Consider the following 26,448-nt stretch of genomic DNA (forward strand, 5'->3'; position numbering starts at 1 on the left):
TTAATTTTTATGGCAATAATGTAAATGGGTATATAGTCACTAATAAAGTCACATGAAAAAAAAAGTAGTTTCCGATAACCTGACAGACCCTAAACATTTTTTTTTTCAAGCAAAAAAGATAAAATGGTAACAATTTACTTCTAATTCTGTGTACATCTTCATACCTTTCCTTCATCTGTTGTCACTTTTTAAAATAATTATATTCCAGAGAGAAACAGGTCTACTATAACAGTACAGTCTGCATAATTGTCTTCATCCTAATTCTTTGACAACTCATCAAACTCTCACAGAAGTATGTATGTATGTGACTGATGAGTATCTTATCTTGGGGTACACACATGTAGGGTCTATGGTCGAAGTAATTTTAAAAAATCTAAAAGTATTATAAAATAAAATAAAATTCTGACCTACCTTGCCAATTTTCTGGTCATGTTATTGGAAACAAACATTTTTTTTTATATTTGGCGTAAACAGTGTTGATAAATCTCTACTTGATCTTACTATAGTATTGTGAAAAGTGTTTCACTGATGTTTAGTGAGTTAATATTGTATACCTCCAACAATGCCGGATGAGGGAGAATGTTAAAAGTGGCCATACAGATGAGGATTGGGGTATTTATTTTGGATTTTTAATTGATAAAACAATTTTATTATGGCTACCTACTTGGAAAATCAATGTGAAACAACATATTTTAGACCAAGTCTGTGTTTGCTCCTCAATACATTGCAAAAAGCTAAAAAATGTGTACGAACAATAACAAACATTTTACACATTTATCAGCATTTTGCAATACATTGAGTTACAAATACAGACTTGGCATAAGTGTTTTCACATTGACTTTTCAAGTAAAAAGCCATGATAAAAGTGTTTTATATTATAAATTCAAAATCCAAAATAAATTCACAATCTTCATCCATATGGCCACTATAAGTGAATTGCTGGAATGAGGTACATCAGGTCGTTTTTTCCTATAAAAATAATGTTAGTATTTCGTATTGAGTGTTTGTTTTCAGATGTCTTATTTTTAAAATCAACAAATGAATTATATTTACAAGATTAAATTTTTCATATATTGTCTTGTGATTTACATTGTCTTTTGATGTTGTTCAGTTTGGAATTTGTTAGTATGGCAGTACTGATCACTAACCTCGGCAGTTCTGCTACAGACACTTGTGAAATCCAGTCGTTGGTGGCGTCCTAGGACTACCATACAGCGCCACCAACGACAGTGAATTACAGTCTTATCAGAAATTTTTCCTGAATTATTCAGGAGATTGTTGGTGGTGAAGGAGACTTCAAATCTTCAAATGCTTCTTAATTTTAAAGTTTAAGTTTTTGCATGTTATACATTTTCCAAGAATTCTTGGTCAAACGAAATCCGTCTTCCCATGTGTATCAATAGCTTCACTCAATTAAATTTAAAATATGAAAAGAATTATTTACATAAAAGTAAACCATTTTCTGAAATATACAAACTGATCGATCTATTTACACATTTGTAAAAATTGACTAAAAAAGTAAGTATCCAGTTGGCAGCTATAAAAACTAAATACAGTTGTTAAAATGTGTTTTGCTGTATTTCTTTTTATCAATTATGAAACTTTGTTTGTAATGATTGAGGCAGACCAGTACTGTCTTATTTACAAGTCAATGTTTGCCGAAATACCAATCTTACCTCTTTAGTTTGGAACCTGGGATCATATACCATTGATCAATAAGTGATCGACATCAGCATTCACCTATCAATGTATTAACTAGCCGAACCATATATACATGAGCCTTCTTTATTGGTCAAAAAGTGATTGATGTCATCATTTAACTGTCTATGTACAAATCAGAAGCTTATATACACTTGCACGTTTGTGATTTACGTATACACTTGTTTACAGACTTCACAAATAAATGGAGTGAAATTTCAAAATTTGACACAGGTCTATCCTATGATAAATAATTTAATAGTTATTGATAATATGCATACACCTTTAGAGTGCTCTTATAGCATCCTGGCAACACATGCCCACACGCATGCATGCACGCACGCACACACACACGCATGCATGCACATGCACACACACATGTATATGATGTAAAGTGATGCAATTCAAAATGTGGTCTTGAAATTACTACAAGAAGTACAATGCCGAGAGCATCCCGACATGAACTTGAATGAACATTCATGGCATATTAGTGCATTGCTTTTTACATTTTGTATGACTAACACGCAATATTTTACAATTACAAAAATGTACGTACATGATAATTCAATAGCTCCATCAGTTTCAATATCAACGTTGTATGTAAAAGATGTGATTCATTCGTTGCTTTCATATCTTGAATTGTTCAGTGAATGACTCGAGGGACTCAGAAATTAAATTTCAAGGTATTTTAAGAGATGCTTCATAAATATTACATCCTTTCCGTCAATAAAGTTAATACCTTTTACTAATTCAAACGTTTTATGCAGCTCTCAGTGATTGTCTAATACATTTTCACAGATATTGAGGAGAATTTGAGAGATAATGGAGGTACTTCCCTTATACCTCCATGCTCCAACAAAAACACCTACAATGCACAACCACAGACAAGCAAGACACTTGTCTGTGCAACAACCCGTTACTGTTCACTGGCTCTGTTTGATACAACCACACAAAAACCAACAACTAATTTCATTTTACACTTCCAGATAGAAATATTGAATGACTACAATTTCTTGCGATATTTTCATGACTACACAGACATCAACATTTTGCCACCCGTGTGATGTACCTAGTTACGTTACAATTGAATGGGGTTATTTCCTAAATAGACAAAATATTAGACCCAATCATGGCCATGCAGACATCAAAAATGTTGTCATCCGCGTGATGTATCTAGTTACGTTACGATTGAATGGGGTTATTTCATAATAGACAAAATGGTAACTTCAAACGGGTTGTATCTGCATGCGATATGCATCTAAAGTGTATCTGTTTTTGCAAAAGTATCATGAGGGTATTTTTAAGTTAATCAAAGTTTTTCAGGTAATAACTTCACAATTCCAAAACGCTATAGTTCATGTAAGTTTTGCATGTCACAGAAAAACTGTAATATCTATAACACTGGTATTATGGCATTATGCAGATAGTAAAGTCAGTTTGCTGTGTAGAGCTAACTTTACTTTGGTACAGATGCTCTTACCGCTCGCGTGCTGTAAGAAACTTGTCTGTGGTGTAACAAAAAACTAGAATCTGATGACATGGTGATTTGTAGTGTCAATAACATGTATAACCACGTATATTACACATTTTTATTGGGAACATCAATTTAGTAAATGTAATAAAAAAATACTGTTTTTCTTAGCGTAATCTTAATAGCCAAATACAATTGTGCTACAGCGCCATTGGCACTATTTTTAAGTATCTTTTCTATTCATGTCTTACCTATCTCCTTGAGTAAAGCTAAATAGCTGTACAGCTACTTTACAATATTATGTTAATTAGTATTCATTTATGGTAATTTTCTTTGAATATTCAAATTTTATGGTAATCATTTGAGGATATTCATGTGCCTTGTCACATGCACTGTATACAAAAATAGATTCTCCACTTCTTTGTACAGCTGGTCCTGTTAAAACAAAGAAAGCATTAATGTGATAAACTGTACCAAGATAAATGAATTTTTTAAATAAAAAATTTAGCTAATGACATTATTCATGTTACAAAGTCACAATAGAGCAACACAAGGTGAGTTTATATTGTTTGCTTTAATACTTGGGTGAAAATATTTGCATAAAACTGTCATTAAAATTAAACTTATCTATTACAATAGTGGAGTTATTCTCTCTCTCTCTCTCTCTCTCTCTCTCTCTCTCAAGCTCTCTCTCAAACTCTCTCTCTCTTTCTCTCTCTCTCTCTCTCTCTCTCTCTCTCTCTCTCTCTCTCTCTCTCTCTCTCGCTAGCTCTCTCTCAAGCTCTGATTGGGGCTCAAATGATTACATAACTGACTACAGAAATGTAAATAGTATCTCCCATTCTCTTTCTTGAGTTGTGAAACATTAGCAAAAAAACTGGCAGTGACATACCTGGTCCTGTACACTACACTGGGTTTATATTACACATTCTATGGCCTGATGGTGTATAACACTCTATACACTGAATTTGCTGTAATTGGATGAAATAAGATGAAGACTGATGAAATGAAAAACAATAATAATTACGCTCACATTTCTACAACTTATTTCCTCTCTCAATGCTTAGCACCATCTTTGCATAGAAGTAAATTTGTTCAAGTTACATACAAACATCACAAGCACTATAGTCTCTCAGCTGCCATGTATCAGACAGTGAATCTTCACTTGTTGGTAATGCCAATCAACTTGTAGTGGGATATTATATATCAATACAATGCAAAACAAGTTGTGTTCAAACAGAAAATTATGGAATTTACACCCTGGTTACAAAAGTTGTTCTCTATATCACAATAATGTATGTCTATATCACTGGTTCTACTGAGCTCAAAATATAAATAAATACTTCCAGACGTTATCATTATTTCCCCCCCCCCCCCAATTTTCCATGTATCATTGTTAATATCATTCTTCAATATATTTCTTCACTCAGCTGGAAAATACAAGTAACATAAGGGACCTTATCAATACTTGTCTTCGACTCTCAAAGTGATTTGGGCCCCTTAAGTCACTTGCATTTTCTAAGCTGAACACAGAAAAATACTGGGGAATACTATCCATCTATGGGCCGAAATTCTCAGTATTTGCAATACTATTTTACCTCATCCTAGAGGGTCAAAATAGAACATTACAAGAAGATCAACTTATTCCCACACGCATCTAAAGTAATGCATGTGAAGCACATGGAGTGGAAGTTATGATGTTGACCAAGGAATCGATTTTTCAATATTTTTATGATGTGCCCAGGCAGTAATATTCTATTTCAGGTACCAAGAATTGTGTTGCGTCTATTGTAAAGAATCTATTTCAACATCACAAGTTTTCTATTTACACTTACTTTCTTTGGCGGTTTGGGAGCTGGACGGCGTTAGCAACCAATTGCTATCACTTACATTGCCTTGCAATACATCCAGTACAGCTTTATGTATGAACACATACTGTGCCTGTTAACACAAGTATGAAGGAATTAACAGTTATCGATAGATTCTGAGAATAAAAACATTTACACTGTCCTTTCCATTTCATTATTTTATCAAACCTTAAAACATCAGACATACAATTAAGGTATGAACATTCATTGACAAATGATTATATAAAAACAGAAGTTACTTAAAGGGGAACACCACTCCAGGAAATAAAGGCATTTCCATGGTTCTGGAGAGACATTTTAAGATTTGACATCACCTACAATTATGTCCGATTTCAGAGAAATATCATGCCGATCTTGTGCCTTAATATAGGTTATCTTTGCTGTTTGCCACATTGCATCATGGGAGTCAGCAGAAATTTATTCATGGCTGAATGATGAATAATAAGGACTCCTAAGTGCTTATTCCCTTCAGTGTAAAACATCTCTCATGAATAATCATTGTTCAGTCATGAATAATCATTGTTCAATCATGAATCATCATTGTTCAATCATGAATCATCATTGTTCAATCATGAATAATCATTGTTCAATCATGAATAATCATTGTTCAATCATGAATACTCATTGAAAAGTTATCATACCTCTGTCTGCACCATAAAGCATCTCTTTTGCCTCAAGTTGGCAACCAAACGAAATATATCCACAAATTCATTTTCTTTCCTGGCTAGTTGCTGTAGGAGGAAGTCCAGACATATATATGTACCTGATCTACCAACACCAGCACTGAAAAACAAAAAGTACATAATTTTTCAAATTCTGTTTATGATCGGTGTGGTCTAATTTGAGACTTGCCGGTGTAGACTGGGTCCTATGCTACAATAACCTTGCCAGTAACTACACAAGCTCAAAAAAAATTTTGTTTCCGGGGGGAAATTCATATACATCCCATAACACTGAAGAAGTAAAGCATTTTCTGTATGTACTACAATCGTTTATAGCATCCATATCAAGTGTAAAAGTATAAGTTTCATTTGCTAATTGACCACATTAGAAAAGCCACAAATTGCTCGGCTTGTAAATAAACCAAATGAAACAGTATACTTTTACACTTGATATAAATGCTATAAATGAGTGTAGCACATAGAGAAAGTGCTTTACTTCAGTGTTACTCCTTGTATTAGCAAATGAAACAGTATACTTTTACACTTGATATGAATGCTATAAATGAGTGTAGCACACAGAGAAAGTGCTTTACTTCAGTGTTACTCCTTGTATTAGCAAATGAAACAGTATACTTTTACACTTGATATGAATGCTATAAATGAGTGTAGCACATCTACCTGCAGTGTGTAACAGTTGGGCCTCCATTTCTAGGGATCTGTCCACGGACTGTACGCACAAATCTCAACAATGCATCAGCTGATTCAGGTACTCCATGATCTGGCCAGGAAGTGAATTGAAAGTGACGCACAGCACGAACTTCATGGTTCTGAAATTAGAAAACAATTTTGCCTGTATATCATATCCCAGAAATAATCAATAGAAAGTAGCGTGAATGTAGGACGATTTTAGCACAATCCTGTAACAATATTCAAGACTTCATTTAACCCATCAAATATGAAGCAAAACAGCAAATTTAAAATCGCATAATTATTGAAACCCAGCTGGCATAATTTTTTACTTTTCAGAGTAAGCGTCACATTGTAATTCCAGGTTTTTGACCTGTTCTGTTTCACATATCACACAATTGAAGATTTGTAGTGTTATATTGTAAACCGAAATGATATTTTCTGACCTTTGACATCCTATAAAGTAAAGTTGCCATGACAACTATGTAAGTGTAGTCAGAAATTCCATCAAATTTACCTGTTCTAGTGTTAAGTCGTGTACAATCCATTCTGGTAAGATTGACTCTGACGTCATGGTTACCGTGATATTACCGTATTCAGTAGGTTCAGAATCGTATGGCCAGTAATGATCACATTTTATCTACAGACAGAAAATTATATGTTAATACAAAGCCAACTTAACTTTTAAAGTAATATTATGCATTTGTAACTTAAAGTTGTGAGGAAAAAGTCACTGTGCCACTATACCACAAAATTACCTGAAAGCGTTTGTCTGTAACGACAAAGTTGCAGTTATTTCACAGACACGACACAATTTGACAAGTCTTGTCTGTAATGACCATCGTTGTTCTACCTAACAACAACTTTTGTCTACATCACTGGTTGTGCGATACTCAAAATATGTTCCAAATCGCCATTATTTTTCCCCAATTTTTTCATAAATTATGCTTGAGAAGGTATGATTATATTATTCCCCAATATTTTTCTTCAGTCAGCCGGAAAATACTTTGTGACCTAATGGTTGTCACTACTTGTCTAGCGACTCGTAGTGACAAAGGCCCCTCGGCCACTTGTATTTTCCTTGACTGAACAAAGAAAAATATTGGGAATAATATTAGTAGTACTTGGTAATTACGTTGTCCTATAAAAATAGTGGACATCAGCATTATGACACAATAAAGTACGATACAAAAACTCAAATACAGAAAACTATATTTAATCTGAGTGTATTCCTTCTAATGTCATATAGTGTCTGATGAATGTTATAGGTATGACTTACTCTTCCTCGTTCAACTAACTCAGTAACCATGACGATAGTTGGTACATTTTGTTCCCAAACCATTCTCCAGAAGTCCTCCCCAGTATTTGGCAATGGTCCTTGAGTAGCAATGTACTCTCGAGGTGAGTTGTAGCCCTGCAAAATTGGGTAAGGTCTGACCAATCAATGTGGACATTGCCAAATATGGTAAGGTGTGGCCAAATAAGGTAAGGGCATTACCATATCAAGTATGGCATAACTAAATAAGATATGAATAATCAATATATGGAAATGTACAGTATTACCAAATAAAGAAAGATATGACCAAATATGGCAATTGATACCATATAAGGTAAAGAGTAACCAAACATTAAAGATATGACCAACAAAGGTGGAATGTGATTACTTCAGCTAACCTTTCTCATATAAAGACATTATTTATCAACAAAGTGTGATTTCAGTGACTACTATATGTATTTTTTACATGTTCGAATACAGAATGGGCACACATAATATATTCGACATTATTTTGACATAATATGACTTGCAAAAATTAGTGCAGGGGTGTCTGGCATTTTCATTGGTGAAAACATCAATTTTAAAATCAGCCTATAACACCTACTAAATTAAGTGGTCATTTTTTTGACCCTGTTATGGATATATTACTTGGATAGATTAGTGATAAAAATGGCAAATAAAGTAAATAAACGTACAGCAAGATAGTTGGCATTGATGTAGTCACTACCCAATGCATCATCTAATTCCTCCAGCTTGACTCGAGTGTGTTCATCTGTCAGAAATATAAAATTTACACATTCGATAAGATATAAGAAAATTATGGATATTAGAGCCATAAAGCTTCATCTTGGTTATGCAGCTTTATCTATACTTACACCAGTATTGAATTACAAGTGTTCACATGCAGTCACACATGCACACACACACACACACACACACACACACACACACACAGACACACACACACATACATACATACATACATACATACATACATACACACATACATACATACACACATACATACATACATACATACATACATACATACATACATACATACATACATACATACATACATACAAGTACAATGTATGTGCGTATGTACGATAACATACATACATACATACATACATACATACATACATACATACATACATACATACACACACACACACACACACATACATACATACATACATACATACATACATACATACATACATACATACATACATACATACATAAGACATGCCATTTGGGTACTTACATGGCAAGATGTTTGTGTATCTATTCTTTGGTCTATTCTCAGCCAGTTCAGCTGTACGAGTAGAGAAGTTGGTGCCTATTGGACGCAAATCCTGAGGAGCCAATCAGAATTAGTGCTTAATTTGAAAGCCAGCCAATCAGAGACACACATATATAAGGGGTAGAGACACATGTACCTGGGAATTTGACATTCATAGCTAGTTTCTGCACTTGCATCACAACAAAACTTTTTTTTTGAGGTCATACCCTGGAAACATTTTTTTCTGTCTTGGGGTGGTTAGCAAAATATTTTTTATCACTTTTGGCCTGTGACACTTTTTTTCTCCAATATATATATAACACAGTATCTATATTAAACAATATAACTATACTGTCAGTCGTCTGATGATCGCAACAGCGTGAAACATAGTGTAACAGCTCCTGTGTATCTTCCTTGATACTGTGTTATTTATACCGCTCTACATAGGTATGTATCAAGCACTGTTTACTCCTGCATAGACATTTTACATTATAATATATAATACAGACACACGTACACACAAATGAAAACTGGATGGTGTCAACAAAATTCAACTCAGAGGGTTTCTAAAAGACTTGACTAGCTTTTGCCATGTGAACAGATCATCATCAGATCAGTAAAAACTGTTATATTTTAATTGACACAACTTACATCATATTCTTCCTGAAATTTGTATCCTGAATCTGCTGCCATCTGTGCATAATGTTCTGCAAAATTAGTGATTCTTACAGGTCTGAAACATTAAAGAAACAAGGCACATCATTGGACAATACTTGGTGGTAAAAGCAAGTCATTGGTCAATTTGTAGGTATGACCCAATCATCTTACATGTTCTTTGTTCATTTTTTTTTGTAATTTCATTCATGATATTAAGCCTAAAATAATTGTTTGGTTCCAGTTACCTGACCCCATCTAGTTTTTCATGCTGACCTTAAACTTTTTTTTTTACGTATTTGAGAAAAAAATATTAAAAATGCAAAAATTGCTGTACTTCTGATGAGAATTAACCAGAGACCATATGGAAAACAACGGAAAACATAACTACCTAAACTAGACACTCACATATGAAAAAAAAAATCAAATAAAAAATCTACCTACCCCACCTATTCTAAAATTGAGCGTAATCAGAACCACACAATTTGTTTTGTTAGGCCTAAGACAGAATTACTAGTATACAGAAATGTAATGTTCAGTATTTAAATTTGTAATTTGTAATTAAAATTATGGATCAAATACTTAATGTAAATCAAAGTAGCATCATTGTGTGCTTACATTGGACTATACACTGTGAGATACATCGTGTTGTGCTCCGGCGCCCTCACTGGCCTCCTCTCTGAGAGGGGTTGACCGATGTGTGAGGGCGCCATGTCATGGCATACTTTACAGACTAACTGGACTACACATAGAGGTTTACAACAACAGATTGAAGTTTATAAGTTTGCAAATCAAACATACGACCTCCATAAATTGGCATAAAATTTCTAAAAAGTTCACAATGTCTGGAGATGTACCTGGCTAAGGCTGTTACTTTAGGCTGATGGAGTACGTTGTTGGTAGTTTTCACTGTCCGTACTGTCTGTACATGAGGAGTGTTTTGCTGAATAATAATGGGTTGTGATGACAACGACGTCACTGCTTCTGCAGGTATGACTCTTCTGGTCTCTTGCAGTGTGTAGTTAGGGTGTATATCAACATTTCGGATGAGTGTATTGGTGTTATCATTTCGGATGAGTATATTGGCATCATTTCGGATGACTGTATCGGCATCATTTTGGACGAGTGTGTCAGCATCATTTCGTATCAGTATGTTGGCATCATTTCGGATGTATCTGTCTGAACCATTTTGTATGAGTGTGTCGGCATCGTTTTGGACATATGTGTCTGTACCATTTCGGACGAGTGTGTCAGTATCACTCTGGATGTGTGTGTCCATAACATTACTCACGTATCTATTGGAATCATCACGGACATACTCAATGGTATCGTTGCGGACATGCACAGGGTTATTAAGACCAATCACTTGACCTGCTGCATAATTCTTGTAAACATTTTGTTTAAATTTATCTTCATGACAGCTGTTGAAAAGACAAAAAAAATGATTACTAGCATAAATATCTCGCTACACTTTGTATTTGCCTAAAGAACAAGAAATGAGAAAACTGGAAGTACAAGTATGGAGGTTCCAGTGCCTGCGAAGTATGGTAAATTTTAAAAGGAGGGTGGAAACGGAATGAAACACCGGATGATGTACATGAAGTTGCCTCAGCTTCTTGTACACCAATGAAGAAGTGGAGAACATCATGAAGACGACCCCCCCCCCCCCCCATGACTTTATCTACTTTCAACATCTGAAGTACATTGCCCACATATGCCGATCTGAAAACACCACCACTACAAAGAAACTGTTATTTGCAAAGCCAAGTAATCAGTACTAAAGAGACCCTTGGCTAAAAGTTGCTGATCTGCTGGGAGTGTCAATCGACTACTAGGTGAAACGGTTGACGCAGTCAAGAGTTAGTAGTTCACTGAGTTGGTCTGGTAAGCCTGTCTCCATGATGAATCTGTTACCACACACAATTGCACTGTGTTGAATAAGTTACTATACGTTACTTATAGAAACAGTACTACCTAGAATCTGTTACCAGACACAATTGCACACTCCCTTCTGTGTTTTGTATAGTTATAAAGTGAGATCCAGAATCTGTTGCCAACTGTTATCTATATTTACAGCAAAATTGTCTGTTATCAGATGTTATTTCTGAATCAGTACTTAAAATTGCTATTCAGATGTTATCTATATTAATAGCACTGTCCAGAATTCATTACACAGTAACAGTTTACTTTGTAACACGGGTGTAACAGTTTACTTTGTCACACAGACGTAACACCTCTGTTCAGCAAATATAGCCAGTAAAGAATCCTATCTGACAATTATAAACCCACCTGACATTCAATGGTGTACTTTTCATGTTTTCAGTACGTGGCAAGTTGTTATGAGTCTAATATCAACTCTAAAACTTACCATCTACAGATCACTATTAGACATACCACAATTATACCCAGGGCAACAATACCAATCACTGCATAACCAAACCACCACGGATCATATCCTGTTGATATAGTAAACAAAGTTATATGTTAGATTCCCTGATTGGTGGGCTACTTGCTTAAGAACTGCCTTGCGGATTGATAATCCAATCAAGACAGTGGTTTCATGTGTAACTTTGGTTTGATGATTACTACCTTCTGTACTATTCAAAAGAAAATTATTTTATGATGTATGTTTGTTTAAAGGGGAGCAGGATGAGTTTATACGTGTTTAGTAATAGTTTGTATTGCCTATTCAAAAGGTACTCACAGTATTGTACTTACTGAAGCATACTTAACCACCACTTGAAATTGACTGAACTCAAACCTGGTATCAACATATAACTTATAGATGACATATTATATTATACCAGTATATTGATGAGGCAAATTGTGAGATCTGATTGGTCTAGACATCGAACTAGCGTGTCTAAAATGAGCAATAATGCACAGTTGGCACGCGTTCAAATTTTGATGTTCACTATTCATCTAGAACGTTGTAGTCTGTGCAGGGGTGGGGGTGCAAATGAAACCAGAAAATGTTGCGTCTTATCTTGTTTCCGATATTTTCAATATACTGGTATAATATAATAGCGATAAACCACCCCCTGGGAATGGTATACCACTCGGTTTTGACCAGTGAACTCAATATATGCACTCGCTATCGCTCGTGCATATATTTCGTTCACTGGTCAAAACCTCTTGGTATACCATCCCCATGGGTTGGTTTATTGCTTAAATTTATCATACATATCAAAAAATGTTCAGGAAACCCTAACTATGCAATCAACTGTTCTAAAAATGCCAGAAGACAACTGTAATGTTATAGAAGACACGCAGTGACATTAACATTATACAAGAATAGTTAATCAAAGTATTTTCACTTGAGTAAAAAGCCAATAACATAAACTCAGCTTGTGCCACTTTAAATATTGTAATTTTCATCGCACTCTAGTTTACAGTGTAGCGCCCTCTATGGTAAAAGAATAGATGTACAGAACATATAATTGACAAATCACGGCCTCCAATATCTATGAATAAAATAGTACTCAGTACTTACTAGTACTCATTGGAGAACTCCACACTGTATCATTATATTTGTTATCAGATACATAGGCTCTTATTTTGACACTGCAAACAAAAAAACAAGAATTCATTGTTGTTATAATATACTAGTCTAGAGTCTATACATTGCTTTCAATCTCTTTCAACATAGGGAAATCTTTTTGTTTTAGAACTATAAGTGTTGATTTTTTAAATTACCGTAAGAGTTGTATTTACAACCCATAACACCAAAGTAAAGTGTTTTCTAGATGTACCTCAATCGTTTATAGCATCCATATCAAGTACAACCCATAACACTAAAGTAAAGTGTTTTCTAGATGTACCACAATCATTTATAGCATTCATATCAAGTACAACCCATAACACCAAAGTAAAGCATTTTCTGTATGTACCACTCATTCATAGCATTCATGTCAAGTGTAAAAGTATACTGTTTCATTTGCTAATTGACCACATTAGAAAGGCCACATGCTAGACTTGTAAATAAACCAATTGAAATAGTATAATTTTACACTTTATATGAATGCTATAAACGAGTGTAGCACATACAGAAAGTGCTTTACTTCAGTGTTACTCATTGTAATATGAATGCTATAAACGAGTGTAGCACATACAGAAAGTGCTTTACTTCAGTGTTACTCATTGTAATATGAATGCTATAAATGAGTGTAGCACATACAGAAAGTGCTTTACTTCAGTGCTACTCATTGTAATATGAATGCTATAAATGAGTGTAGCACATACAGAAAGTGCTTTACTTCAGTGTTACTCATTGTAATATGAATGCTATAAACGAGTGTAGCACATACAGAAAGTGCTTTACTTCAGTGTTACTCATTGTAATATGAATGCTATAAACGAGTGTAGCACATACAGAAAGTGCTTTACTTCAGTGTTACTCATTGTAATATGAATGCTATAAACGAGTGTAGCACATACAGAAAGTGCTTTACTTCAGTGTTACTCATTGTAATATGAATGCTATAAACGAGTGTAGCACATACAGAAAGTGCTTTACTTCAGTGTTACTCATTGTAATATGAATGCTATAAATGAGTGTAGCACATACAGAAAGTGCTTTACTTCAGTGTTACTCATTGTAATATGAATGCTATAAATGAGTGTAGCACATACAGAAAGTGCTTTACTTCAGTGTTACTCATTGTAATATGAATGCTATAAATGAGTGTAGCACATACAGAAAGTGCTTTACTTCAGTGTTACTCATTGTAATATGAATGCTATAAATGAGTGTAGCACATACAGAAAGTGCTTTACTTCAGTGTTACTCATTGTAATATGAATGCTATAAATGAGTGTAGCACATACAGAAAGTGCTTTACTTCAGTGTTACTCATTGTAATATGAATGCTATAAATGAGTGTAGCACATACAGAAAGTGCTTTACTTCAGTGTTACTCATTGTAATATGAATGCTATAAATGAGTGTAGCACATACAGAAAGTGCTTTACTTCAGTGTTACTCATTGTAATATGAATGCTATAAATGAGTGTAGCACATACAGAAAGTGCTTTACTTCAGTGTTACTCATTGTAATATGAATGCTATAAATGAGTGTAGCACATACAGAAAGTGCTTTACTTCAGTGTTACTCATTGTAATATGAATGCTATAAATGAGTGTAGCACATACAGAAAGTGCTTTACTTCAGTGTTACTCATTGTAATATGAATGCTATAAATGAGTGTAGCACATACAGAAAGTGCTTTACTTCAGTGTTACTCATTGTAATATGAATGCTATAAATGAGTGTAGCACATACAGAAAGTGCTTTACTTCAGTGTTACTCATTGTAATATGAATGCTATAAATGAGTGTAGCACATACAGAAAGTGCTTTACTTCAGTGCTACTCGTTGTAAATCCATTTCATGCAATTGACATTACAGAGTCAAAATAAAACATTACACATGGACTTGATGATTTTAGTGGCTGCAATTGTTTATTTTCTAACTGATAATCAACATATCAACTTGATTACTTCTACATCCCCACTGTGCATGGCACCTATGTAATTGTTTCTTTTGCATTAGCAGTTTTCTGAGGGTGTGTAATAAATGTCATGTTTAATACATGAATGAAACACCATGCCTACATCAGATTAGCTGTATTTACTTTCCCTGTTTGTAACAAATTTCACTGGTAAATACTTGCCTGTCACAAGTTTTATCAACTATACTGGTATACTTACACATATCTAGTGAGTGCTTTCAATGGACCATTACAGTATGCAGTCCTATCATCTCTACACTCTTCATCTCCTATCACATACTCCACAGAACTGACTTTTTCACGTCCACCAACAACTTCAAAGTAGTTGACAGCTTCACTTGTCTGGTATGTTGATACAGGGTATGAAGCCTTCACAGAATTGTAATTTGGGACAAAGGCACCAACTTCACGTGGTAGAGCTAAAATTTACAATTTACAATTGATCAATTATTTCACTTGGTGAAGATGAAGGGGAACACCACTCCAGGAAATAAAATCATTTTTGTAAACTTCGGGTTGTAGAGTCATTTTATGATTTGACATCACTTATATTACGAGCGATCGCCGAGAAATACGAAGACAAATTTTTTGGCAGTCTATTGCTTAGTAGTAGCCCTTATTAGCAGATGCGCATAGTCTCATGGGCTAGCCTTATAAATACGGAATGAGTTAACATTGTGGCATATACATGAGTATGGAACACATGATGTACATTAAATATTAATGATTATAAATATGAATATTTAAAATTTACATTTTATTTTTCATCTCACCTGGTAAAGTTAAACTACACATTTTTTTATATCTTATCTGGTAAATTTGAAATTTACATTTTATATTTCATCTCATCTGGTAAAGTAAAAATTTACACTACACCAGAAAAGAATGAACATGTTGGAACTCACCATCAGCTTGAGCTACAAAGATAGCATAAGATGTAATGACACCATGTTGGTCATCAAATAGACGATCTGACAGAGAAATAGTGATGGTCCAATGTGTAGCTCTAACATACAACTCATGTTTCAGATCTCTAGATGTTAATGCTTGTGCTTGGGGTGCTGTTACTGGTAGTGTTACTGCAGACGGTTCTGATATTACTCCTACTGCACTTTCACCAATACCATTTCTTGCTTTGATCTGAGGTTTTGCAAGAAAAAGGTGTTGAAATGACGTGTCATGTTTCAGCTACCAATAGTGCACCAATTTCAGAAAGGAGCATGTGACATAAATTTTAGCATAAAATCATAGCACATTTGGGTTGGGAAAGTGAGCATTCAAATGGTATATGAAGCACCCAAACAAAATGGGTCTAAAACAACTCTGTGAGTTTCTAAAGTTGCATTATCCTATGTAAAATATGTAGAAGTAGTTGAATTCAGTTGTTAAACTGCCAAATTGAAATGGACACAAGCTGCAAATAAAGAAATATTGTCACACATTGTGTTCATACACAGTTGAATTTTCTGCTAAGAAGATAGCTATTGACAACCAATCACAATCCTTGTCCAATGATGTCACAGTGATATCTTAACCAATCATAATCTTAGCAAGTAACATGTGATGCCTTGACACCCAATCACAATCTTTGCACAATTTGATAACCAATCACAACCTTTGCATGTATCACATGACATCCTTCCAACCAATCACAATCAAATAGTTACTTACAGTAAAGGTATAGGTATATCCAGGTCTGAAGACACCAAGGCTTTCATCAGTATAGCTAGTCTGACCAGTATTAGCAATGACTTCAACTCTAGTAGGGCCATCCTGTGGACTACCCTGTTAAAATAGTACACATTTTACATTACTAGTCCATGGCAGTACGCTCCTGATGATGTTGATGAGCTGTCAGCAAAAAATTGGGATTTGCTTAAAAGAATTTTTTTGACTCTGTGAGTAAAAATGTTATTACTAAATATACATTTTTTTAATTTGATCATAAAGAAAACTAACTTACCCATCTAGTGCCAGTGAATGTTATAATATAAGTGTCAATTATACCATTTGGTCTGAGTGGTTTCAGGAAAGAGGCATAAATCTTCCTCGGAGCGTCTAACTTGATGGAAAAGTCACGTACTGAACTCGGTACTGAAAAGAAAATATGTACACTTTAGATTGTAGTTGATGATAGAGCACTGCTGCTTTGCTTGATGCCTGATCAATAGGAAAACATCACTGACTTACGCTTCTACAGAAAACCAAGGGACAAAGCTCTTAAGAAACGGTACTATGATGTGACGATACCCCCAATATCAGTGAGGGCGCTGTATTCTCAATTTCCTGTTTGCAGTCTATTGACATTTGCTACCAAAAATTTGACAAAAAAAAAGTTTTGTTATCCAAATACATTGTATACTTACAGTCTCCAAAAGTTCGTTGTTGATACTGTGATAGCTCACTTCTTTGGGAACCAATAATGGTTCTAACAGTTAGTGTATAGGTAACAAATGAATCAAGTCCAGTTAGCATGTATGTAGTACTAGTAGTTGTAAAAGTGACTTCCTCTGCACTGTCATCATCACTAGATTGGTATCCTACTTCATAAGTTACACCCGACTCTTGTGCTGCTTCCCAAGTCATAATAATGGTAGATCTTGTAACATCATCAACAGTTATCCTGCCCGGTTGGTTGGGTACTATTAAAATCAAATGATCAAATACAATTTAATGCAAGTTTACAGTCAAAGTGAAACATTTTAATTTTATCTAGTCTGTTTATAAAGACTACTGACCAATAGACTGTATACTCTGACCATAAACAAAAACAGAGTACAGGATATGCTTTCCCCCTAAGAAACAGAGTTGTGGTGTATGCTGTATCTCCCAAATAAAAAGCAGTGCTGTGAATTCACTAAGCTATGAAATAAGAATGATTACTGGTGACTGGAAGGTCAACAAATTAGTACATGTGATGGTAGTGGAGGTTCCATTTAAAGTATTCTGTAAGATTCAGACATTCGTGCCACGCTATCAGTCAGTACTGGTTAAGAAGCCTGATAGGGCTGAACAAGATGATGTATCTTACAGTCTATATTTAAAAGTTACATGTAGTAAATTAACAGCACTGCCACTCACTGTAACTTGTATACACTGTATATAACACATTCAACTTACACGTAGTAACAGCACTGCCAGTAACTGTAACTTGTATACACTGTATATAACACATTCAACTTACAGGTAGTAACAGCACTGCCACTCACTGTAACTTGTATACACTGTATATAACACATTCAACTTACACGTAGTAACAGCACTGCCAGTAACTGTAACTTGTATACACTGTATATAACACATTCAACTTACAGGTAGTAACAGCACCACCTGCACTCACTGTAACTTGTATACACTGTATATAACACATTCAACTTACACATAGTAACAGCACTGCCTGCACTCACTGTAACTTGTATACACTGTATATAACACATTCAACTTACACATAGTAACAGCACTGCCTGCACTCACTGTAACTTGTATACACTGTATATAACACATTCAACTTACACATAGTAACAGCACTGCCACTCACTGTAACTTGTATACACTGTATATAACACATTCAACTTACACGTAGTAACAGCACTACCTGCACTCACTGTAACTTGTATACACTGTATATAACACATTCAACTTACACATAGTAACAGCACTGCCTGCACTCACTGTAACTTGTATACACTGTATATAACACATTCAACTTACACATAGTAACAGCACTGCCACTCACTGTAACTTGTATACACTGTATATAACACATTCAACTTACACGTAGTAACAGCACTGCCACTCACTGTAACTTGTATACACTGTATATAACACATTCAACTTACACATAGTAACAGCACTGCCACTCACTGTAACTTGTATACACTGTATATAACACATTCAACTTACACATAGTAACAGCACTGCCACTCACTGTAACTTGTATACACTGTATATAACACATTCAACTTACACGTAGTAACAGCACTGCCAGTAACTGGTATACTTTGTAAATTCCCACTGACTGCAATGATTGTAAAAGTATAAGTCTGACCACTGGTAAGTCCACTTATCAATTTAGCTGTTTCCTGTGGTAATGCAAGGACTGGTTGTTGTTGAGTGGTGGTTGGTGTGTAGGTGATCCTGTACTCAGTAACATCACCAGTAGATGGTGACCATGTAACAACAACTGATGTATCACTAATAGTATTAGGTGGGACATTGACTGACTGTGGTGGAGTTGGTACTGGAATAGAAAATGGAAAATTTGGACATTTTTTTAAAATTTGGACATTTTTAAAACCAATTTCTAAAGGTTTTGACAGTCAGAACTACAAGGGTACTTTTATTGCTGACAAAACAGACAAATTTTTGGTATCATTTTAAACAAAAGCTAAGACAAGGTTAACACACACAGACACAGACACACACACAGACAGACAGACACAGACACAGACACACACAGACAGACAGACAGACAGATCGACAGACAGACAGAGACAGCCAGACAGACAGACAGACAGACAGACAGACAGACACATACACATACACATACACACACACACACACACACACACACACACACACACACACACACACACACACACAAATAATAATGTCAGCAAACAATAAGCTTATTACCAATCAAATAAGATTTGAAAAAATGGACTTTGAGGGCACTGTTTCAATGTCAAACAACATACATACCCAGTCTTTGTATTGCTGTATCAGGAGCACTATCAACAAGAGTACTTCCAACAGTTACAACTGCTTTGATTCCTATTGTATACTCTCTCCCTGGGGTGAGCTGTGTCAGAGTATAGCTTGTTTGTATCTGGTCTATATCAAACTCTCTAGTTCCATCGTCACGCTGTGGAGTTATGGTGACCACATACTTAGCAATACTAACACCGCTAGGTCGTAACCATAGCAACTGAACTGTGGTTGTATCGTAGCTGGTTATACTCAGGGTTGGTGATGGTGGTTCTAGTATGGATGGTGAGCAAAAAAGAGAAATACAAAATTTTTTTAATGTGATTATGATGAAAAACAATGGACCTGAAACCTGAATATTCTCGGGCTCCACAACTCTTACTCTAAAGTGACACAACACTGAGTTTATAACCTTTTCACTTAGGTGAAAATACTTATTAAACAAAACCACATTCCAGTATAATATTTTTAAAATGTCAATGCATGTCTTCAATAACATTACAATTGTGTTCTGGCATTGTTAGAACTTTTGATGACATAGTAGGGATTTCCTGAACATTTTTTGATATGTATAATAAATTACATCATCGGATCTTTTATAAGTTATATCTTAATACCAGGTTTGAGTTCAGTCAATTGATAGTAGTGGTTAAGTATACATCAGTAAGTAACAATGCCAGAAGACAATGATAATGTTGTAGTACACATGCATCGAAATAAACATTACACTGGATGTGGTTTTATCACTTGCATAAAAAAGTTCATAAACTCAGATTGCGTCCTTTTAAAATACATAACCGCATATATTTCCTCCTTACTTGTGAATTTCTGTATTTGTCTTTCCACACTTGAATCTTGGCCTGCTAAAGCTCTGATCTCCATGGTGTACTCCGTTGCTGGTGTCAGTCCAGTTAATGTAAATGATGTTTCAGTATTGGTCACTGAGGTGGGTGAGTTGATGTTACCGTTTTCAGGGCTGTATGTGATTTCATATAAATCAACCACACCAACAGAATGAGACCACGACATGTGTATCTCATTTGCTGTGATATCTACATCGTTAATGATGATAGGACCTGGTGCTGCCGGTTCTGTCGGAAAAAAAAACTTTGAATCACTGTTCACTATATCCTTTAAGAAATGATCGCACAATGTCACACAAGCTCAACAAGCATAAACTTCATTCATTTAGGGAGGGTTGAGTGGGTCTAGCATCAATGCAATTGCTGAACTTCATTTTCGCACTTTTAACCAAGTTTTGAAAACTTTCACGCCTTCGATGATAAAAGTTTCTCTATTTACTACTGAGATGTTGATATTAATGTGAAATACAGTGCTGAGTTTATGATAGTATTTTGATGTGTTTACAATCATCTCAGTAAACAGGTTCATAAGGTTGGAACTTCATGTTTACCATTATTTTTACATTGCATCAATCAACGCGCGATTGTCCCTAAAGCTGCACTAGATGTAACTGTAGTATTGGTATCTATGTGATTGTATCAAACAGAGCCTGTGAACACAAACATGAAATGGGCCGTATTTTGTTTATCACCTGTATCAAATAGATGGCTAATCTAACCTTCCAAAGGCCTTTAGTTGGGCTTCATCACCTTATTTAGCCCTTCAGAAGACAATCATAAGCAATCAGACAGCTACTAAGCCATCAGACTGAGAGCCCTTGAAGGTTTAACTGGCGCCGAAAGCTTTGACTGAATTAAACCAACAGTGTGTTTTAAGAAGAAAATTAAGTGTAGCACATTGCATTATGTAGATCCTTCTATTACTTTTAGCATTCAAACAAACCAAGAATAATGCTTACTTGTTCTTTGAGTAATGGCATCTAAGCCGTCATTGGTCAGAACTCCACCAATGGCTGTCTGCACTGTAATGACATATTCTTTACCAGGTGTTAAATCAGTGAATGCCTGCAATTCTTTGGTGATAATAACAGGTGAGCTAGGGAGTCCCTCCTCTGGTACAAGTGTGACATGATAGTTGGTGAAGTCACCACACGGCCTAGTCCAGTGTAAACGAATACCTTCTTCTGTATAACTCTCAACTGTTATTTCAAGATTAACTGCAAAAAAAGGCAAACAAAAAATTCACAAATTTTCACAAAATGACGAACATCATTTAAAATCTGATTTGTAAGAGAATGATACAACCTGGTAAATATATATCACATGCAGACAAAAAGTCTGTATTTTTAATTCAACATGTCAATTTTCTTTCCATTACTCCAGTAATTTGGCAAACGAATTTACGATCGTAAGTGCATTTATTATGTATACGTTATTGACCAATCAGAGCTCTCTCTCTGAAGTCATGTTTTGCAGTTTGTGAAATTAATGCCAGTCTGCTGGTCTGAGACCAACAGATTTCCATAAAGGACCGATACAGTTTTGCAAATTTACAGTAACTTGTCGGTCTTGATGACTGATTGAAATTTGAAGTTAATGAATAAACATTTATTCAATCATGGATATACTAGTATCCAAATTTTACCAACACAAATCTGACCTTGTGGAATGTTTTACGCTTACTTACTTACTTGTTTGTAAGTCAAATTCAGCGGTATGAGTCAGAGCATTACTGATATCAAGTTTACAGTGACACAGCATACAATAATTTACTATATGTTAGAACACATGTAATGGGCTTTACCTGTGATGCCAGGGGGACACACACATGAATATCCATTAGCTTCACTTTGGCATACAAATGGTGATGTACATGGATTATTAGCACACTCATCAACTTGACTGTTGACCCCTGGGGTAGAAGAACAGAGAAAGAATTACTACAATATTATCTTGACTGCTTGAACTACCTTACAACAACTATAATTATTGCATTATACTATTTACAACAATAAAATTATCAACAAAGGTATACAACTGGAAATAGTTATTTTCATATTAAGTAACTGATTTTATCAGTTTGATATTTCATTTAAGTTATTTGCAAATATAGAAATGGATTTCTTTCATAATCATTATGATAATATTCATACCTACATGAACCACGTTTTAGGAGCATTTATGTATGGCTACATGTGTATGTATGTATGTATGTATGTATGTATGTATGTATGTATGTATGTATGTATGTATGTATGTATGTATGTGTGTATGTGTGTGTGTGTATGTGTGTATGTGTGTATGTATGTATGTATGTATGTATGTGTGTATGTGTGTATGTGTGTATGTGTGTATGTGTGTATGTGTGTATGTGTGTATGTGTGTATGTATGTATGTATGTATGTATGTATGTATGTATGTATGTACCGGTATGTATGTATGTATGTATGTGTGTGTGTGTGTGTGTGTATGTATGTATGTATGTATGTATGTATGTATGTATGTATGTATGTATGTATGTATGTATGTATGTATGTATGTATGTATGTATGTATGGATGGATGTATGTGTGTGTATGTATGTATGTGTGTGTGTGTGTGCACATGCGTACTGTGTGTGTGTGTGCGTGCATGGGTGTGTACTGTATGTGTGCGTGTGTATGTATGTATATGTATGTGTGTGTATGTATGTATGTATTGTATGTGTGTATGTAAGTATGTATGTATGTATGTATGTATGGGTGTATTGTATTGTATTGTATTGTATTGTATTGTATTGTATTGTATTGTATTGTATTGTATTGTATTGTATTGTATTGTATGCATGTATGCATGTATGTATGTATAATAATAATTTATTCCCACGTACAAAAAAAAATGTGATACAGAACAGAACTAAATATCCTTATGTATATACATAAACGTGTTATTCGGGAAAAGGGTGTGGAAGTAGTTGTTACACAACTAATCGAGTCCTCCCGATTAGTTGGTTCATGTAGGTATGAATATTATCATAATGTACTTAGTATGTATGTATGTATGTATGTATGTATGTATGTATGTATGTATGTATGTATGTATGGTATTGTATGTATGTAGGTATGTAAGTATGTTGACCTTTGGTCAGTACCTTGACTTGACCTGCACTGATGTGACCTTAGTAAGTCTATAACCTTGACCGCCAACATCCAAACTAAAAATAAACTGTAATTCTTTTCTAAGTAAACATGATAAGTGGCCATAACTGTTTTAGATGGGCTTTAAGAAAAGCCCAGTTTAGATTTGGATAAACTTTTAGTGTGAAACATAGTTGTCTGGTAAATAGCTAGAGGGATTGAAACATTGGCATTTAAAAAACAGTAGAATGAAATAGAACTTAGGAATAGAATGAGATAGAACTCGGAAAAAGAAGGAGATAGAACTCATGATTCTGTCTACCTGTATGGACCTAAAAACACAGGCAGCACAGAATATGGACGATGTCTGGTGGACTATGATAGCTTTAACCTACTTACAGCACAAAAAAACACTGGTAATTCAATTTATAAACCCTGTAAAATGACAGGAAATTTAAAAAGATTTTACCTACTTACTGCCCTTCACAAAACACTGAATGTAGATCTGAATAGAATATCTGTGCAACTCAGGCAGTTTTTACCTACTTGTGACCCTACTGCCAAATATAATCAAACTTATTTTCAGGGGTGTTTTGTAAAGGGCATTGTGCTCGCTTATACCTAGTGGAATTGAATAGGAGGTAATATAGTACAACTTCTTTCATCAAGAGAAATTACACAATGGTATACAAGTGAATGAAAGGAATAAAAGGAAGTTGGTTGACACCCATCAACAACAATGAACTTTATACAAATGTAAACAAATCACTCCCCTTACACTACAGTGCATTGACTGAATTATATATCGCATGATCGAGTAGTTGAACACCAAAATATTACATTTAGCTGATATTGAGATGTAGCATTTATATGTAAATAAGATTACATTGTCACATAGAAAAACAGAGACGACATAGAAAAACAGATCCAAAGAACAAAGTCAAGTAAAAATTGACATCAATACGTGAAGTATTTTAGATAATCTTACCTGACATGAATATAATCAGGGCAAGAGATAAACAAACCATGGTTGTCAGAAGTTGGTTCTTCTATGAATATATGACTTCTGACATGTACAAAACTTCTTCTGATGAGTCAGTTTAAACTGATTACAGAAACATTGTACTTCCGTTCAGTAAAGATTGCGATACCCTTGGGTATTTTCTCAACTCATTTGACAGACTTTCTGGTTCTCCTGTACCACTGGCTGTATACTGAAATACTGCATACACAGTGATTGAGTTGTGCCTACATACAAAAACCCCTCCCTCCATTGTCCAGATATGGGTTCAGTAAGCCATTATGGTTCTTTATGTAGAAGTTTGGGTGGAGTAAAATACAATCCAACTTTTCCATTATGAAGTGCATAATTGAACTTATGGTTGTCAAGACATCAATTCATTGGTCAGTTTGATCATTGACACTCTCATTATAAATCTTGGGTGTCTTAAAGTGGCCATATGGATAAGGATTGTGTATTTACTTTGGATTTTTAATTTAAAAAACAATGTTATCATGGCTTCCTACTTGAGAAAGCAATGTGAAACAACATAGACCAAGTCCATAAATTGTGTTATGTCAACACATAGAGCTTTTCATTTTTTTAGTTTGAGACAAGAGTTGGTATACAAAGATAGGACAAACTAACTTCTGCTTTAACAAAAAGAATACTGTAATAATGAAAACAAAGTGAGTGGAAAGTTCATTATCAATGTAAAACTTTTATTTTCAAATAAATTTTGAACAATGAAAACCCAATACAAACTGAAAACATTTTAAACAGAAAATACAATAATCTATGTTTGAATTGTATTTCATCATTCACTTTTTTGGGAATAAAAAGGTAATTTCTGAGTCACAATGAATAGAGAGAAATTATTGTTCCTTTTGCATGTTGAGGGCGCTCTTGTAGGGATAGGAACAAGGGTCAATGGCAGTGGTCTAAGCGCTGTAATCAAGGAGTGATCATCAACTTTTTGTTTCATGCATTTATATATTTTTATTTTAAGGCAAGTTGCAAAGACAAGACTGTTCATTTTAGACATGTTGATTTTTTTCAGCTTATTTCTCCACTTGGGTTGCAACGTGCACAATACTAGATAAATACAGAGCCATGAAGCCATTTGTCCAAAGTGTTATTTTTGCCCAAGGAGAATTTGTTTTGTTTTGTTTCTGGGAGTTGGAGGCTGGTTATTTAATAGTGAGCAATGCTTCCTTGATATAATAGACCACTTTTCAGTGGATTATTGTCTGTGATGGCAGTATAACCAAGCAAAATAAATAATTAAATAAATAAATACAATGTTGGTGGCATGTGTTTGTGTGTGAAGCCAATGAGAGTAAACAGAATACTCTACCATTGTATTTTACACTTTAGGTTTAATACACAAATATCAAATACTCTCTGTGAACCTCCATACCATATTTTGTCATGTGATATTGGCTTATCCAATGTCTTCCAGTTCACTATCTTATAACTTTCCATGTATGTTGGTGTTTGAACTCCATAAGTGTAAATAGAACTGCAATACTGGCAAGCAGACAACCAGTAAGTTCAAGCCCTGTACCCTCACATTGTATTTTATCAGAACACTTTAGGCTTTGTACACAAATATCAAATACTCTTCTCATGTGCAGTGTTTTTGCTA

General features: G+C 34.7%; 1 protein-coding gene across 1 annotated transcript; it reads right to left on the reverse strand.

Annotated features, from left to right (window-relative positions):
- Positions 1–4,591: 4,591 nt before the first annotated feature.
- Positions 4,592–24,828, reverse strand: LOC144452528 (tyrosine-protein phosphatase 10D-like). The gene is made up of 23 exons (XM_078143630.1): positions 24,789–24,828; positions 22,490–22,597; positions 21,645–21,902; positions 20,641–20,913; positions 19,817–20,095; positions 19,083–19,355; positions 17,482–17,757; positions 17,079–17,209; positions 16,787–16,900; positions 16,021–16,255; positions 15,315–15,534; positions 13,098–13,168; positions 11,973–12,060; positions 10,462–11,025; positions 9,602–9,683; positions 8,933–9,023; positions 8,358–8,434; positions 7,666–7,800; positions 6,904–7,026; positions 6,378–6,526; positions 5,679–5,820; positions 5,005–5,110; positions 4,592–4,599 (listed from the first exon to the last, which is right to left on the reverse strand). The coding sequence occupies exons 1-23, from the start codon at positions 24,826–24,828 to the stop codon at positions 4,592–4,594; spliced, it is 3,843 nt and encodes a 1,280-aa protein (XP_077999756.1).
- Positions 24,829–26,448: the final 1,620 nt, after the last annotated feature.

This window comes from Glandiceps talaboti, chromosome 22 (assembly GCF_964340395.1).
Source record: "Glandiceps talaboti chromosome 22, keGlaTala1.1, whole genome shotgun sequence".
NCBI classification, from domain to species: Eukaryota; Metazoa; Hemichordata; class Enteropneusta; family Spengelidae; genus Glandiceps; species Glandiceps talaboti.

What these genes read in the sequence shown, in the direction of transcription:
- LOC144452528 (XM_078143630.1), bottom strand. Translation starts at nt 24,828, where the DNA reads ATGGTTTGTTTATCTCTTGCCCTGATTATATTCATGTCAG. An exon ending in CTAATAGTGATCTGTAGATG is followed by an intron (nt 11,026 to 11,972) that starts GTAAGTTTTAGA and finishes TCTTTTCAACAG; the next exon opens with CTGTCATGAAGATAAATTTA. An exon ending in ACGACTTAACACTAGAACAG is followed by an intron (nt 6,527 to 6,903) that starts GTAAATTTGATG and finishes TTCTAATTTCAG; the next exon opens with AACCATGAAGTTCGTGCTGT.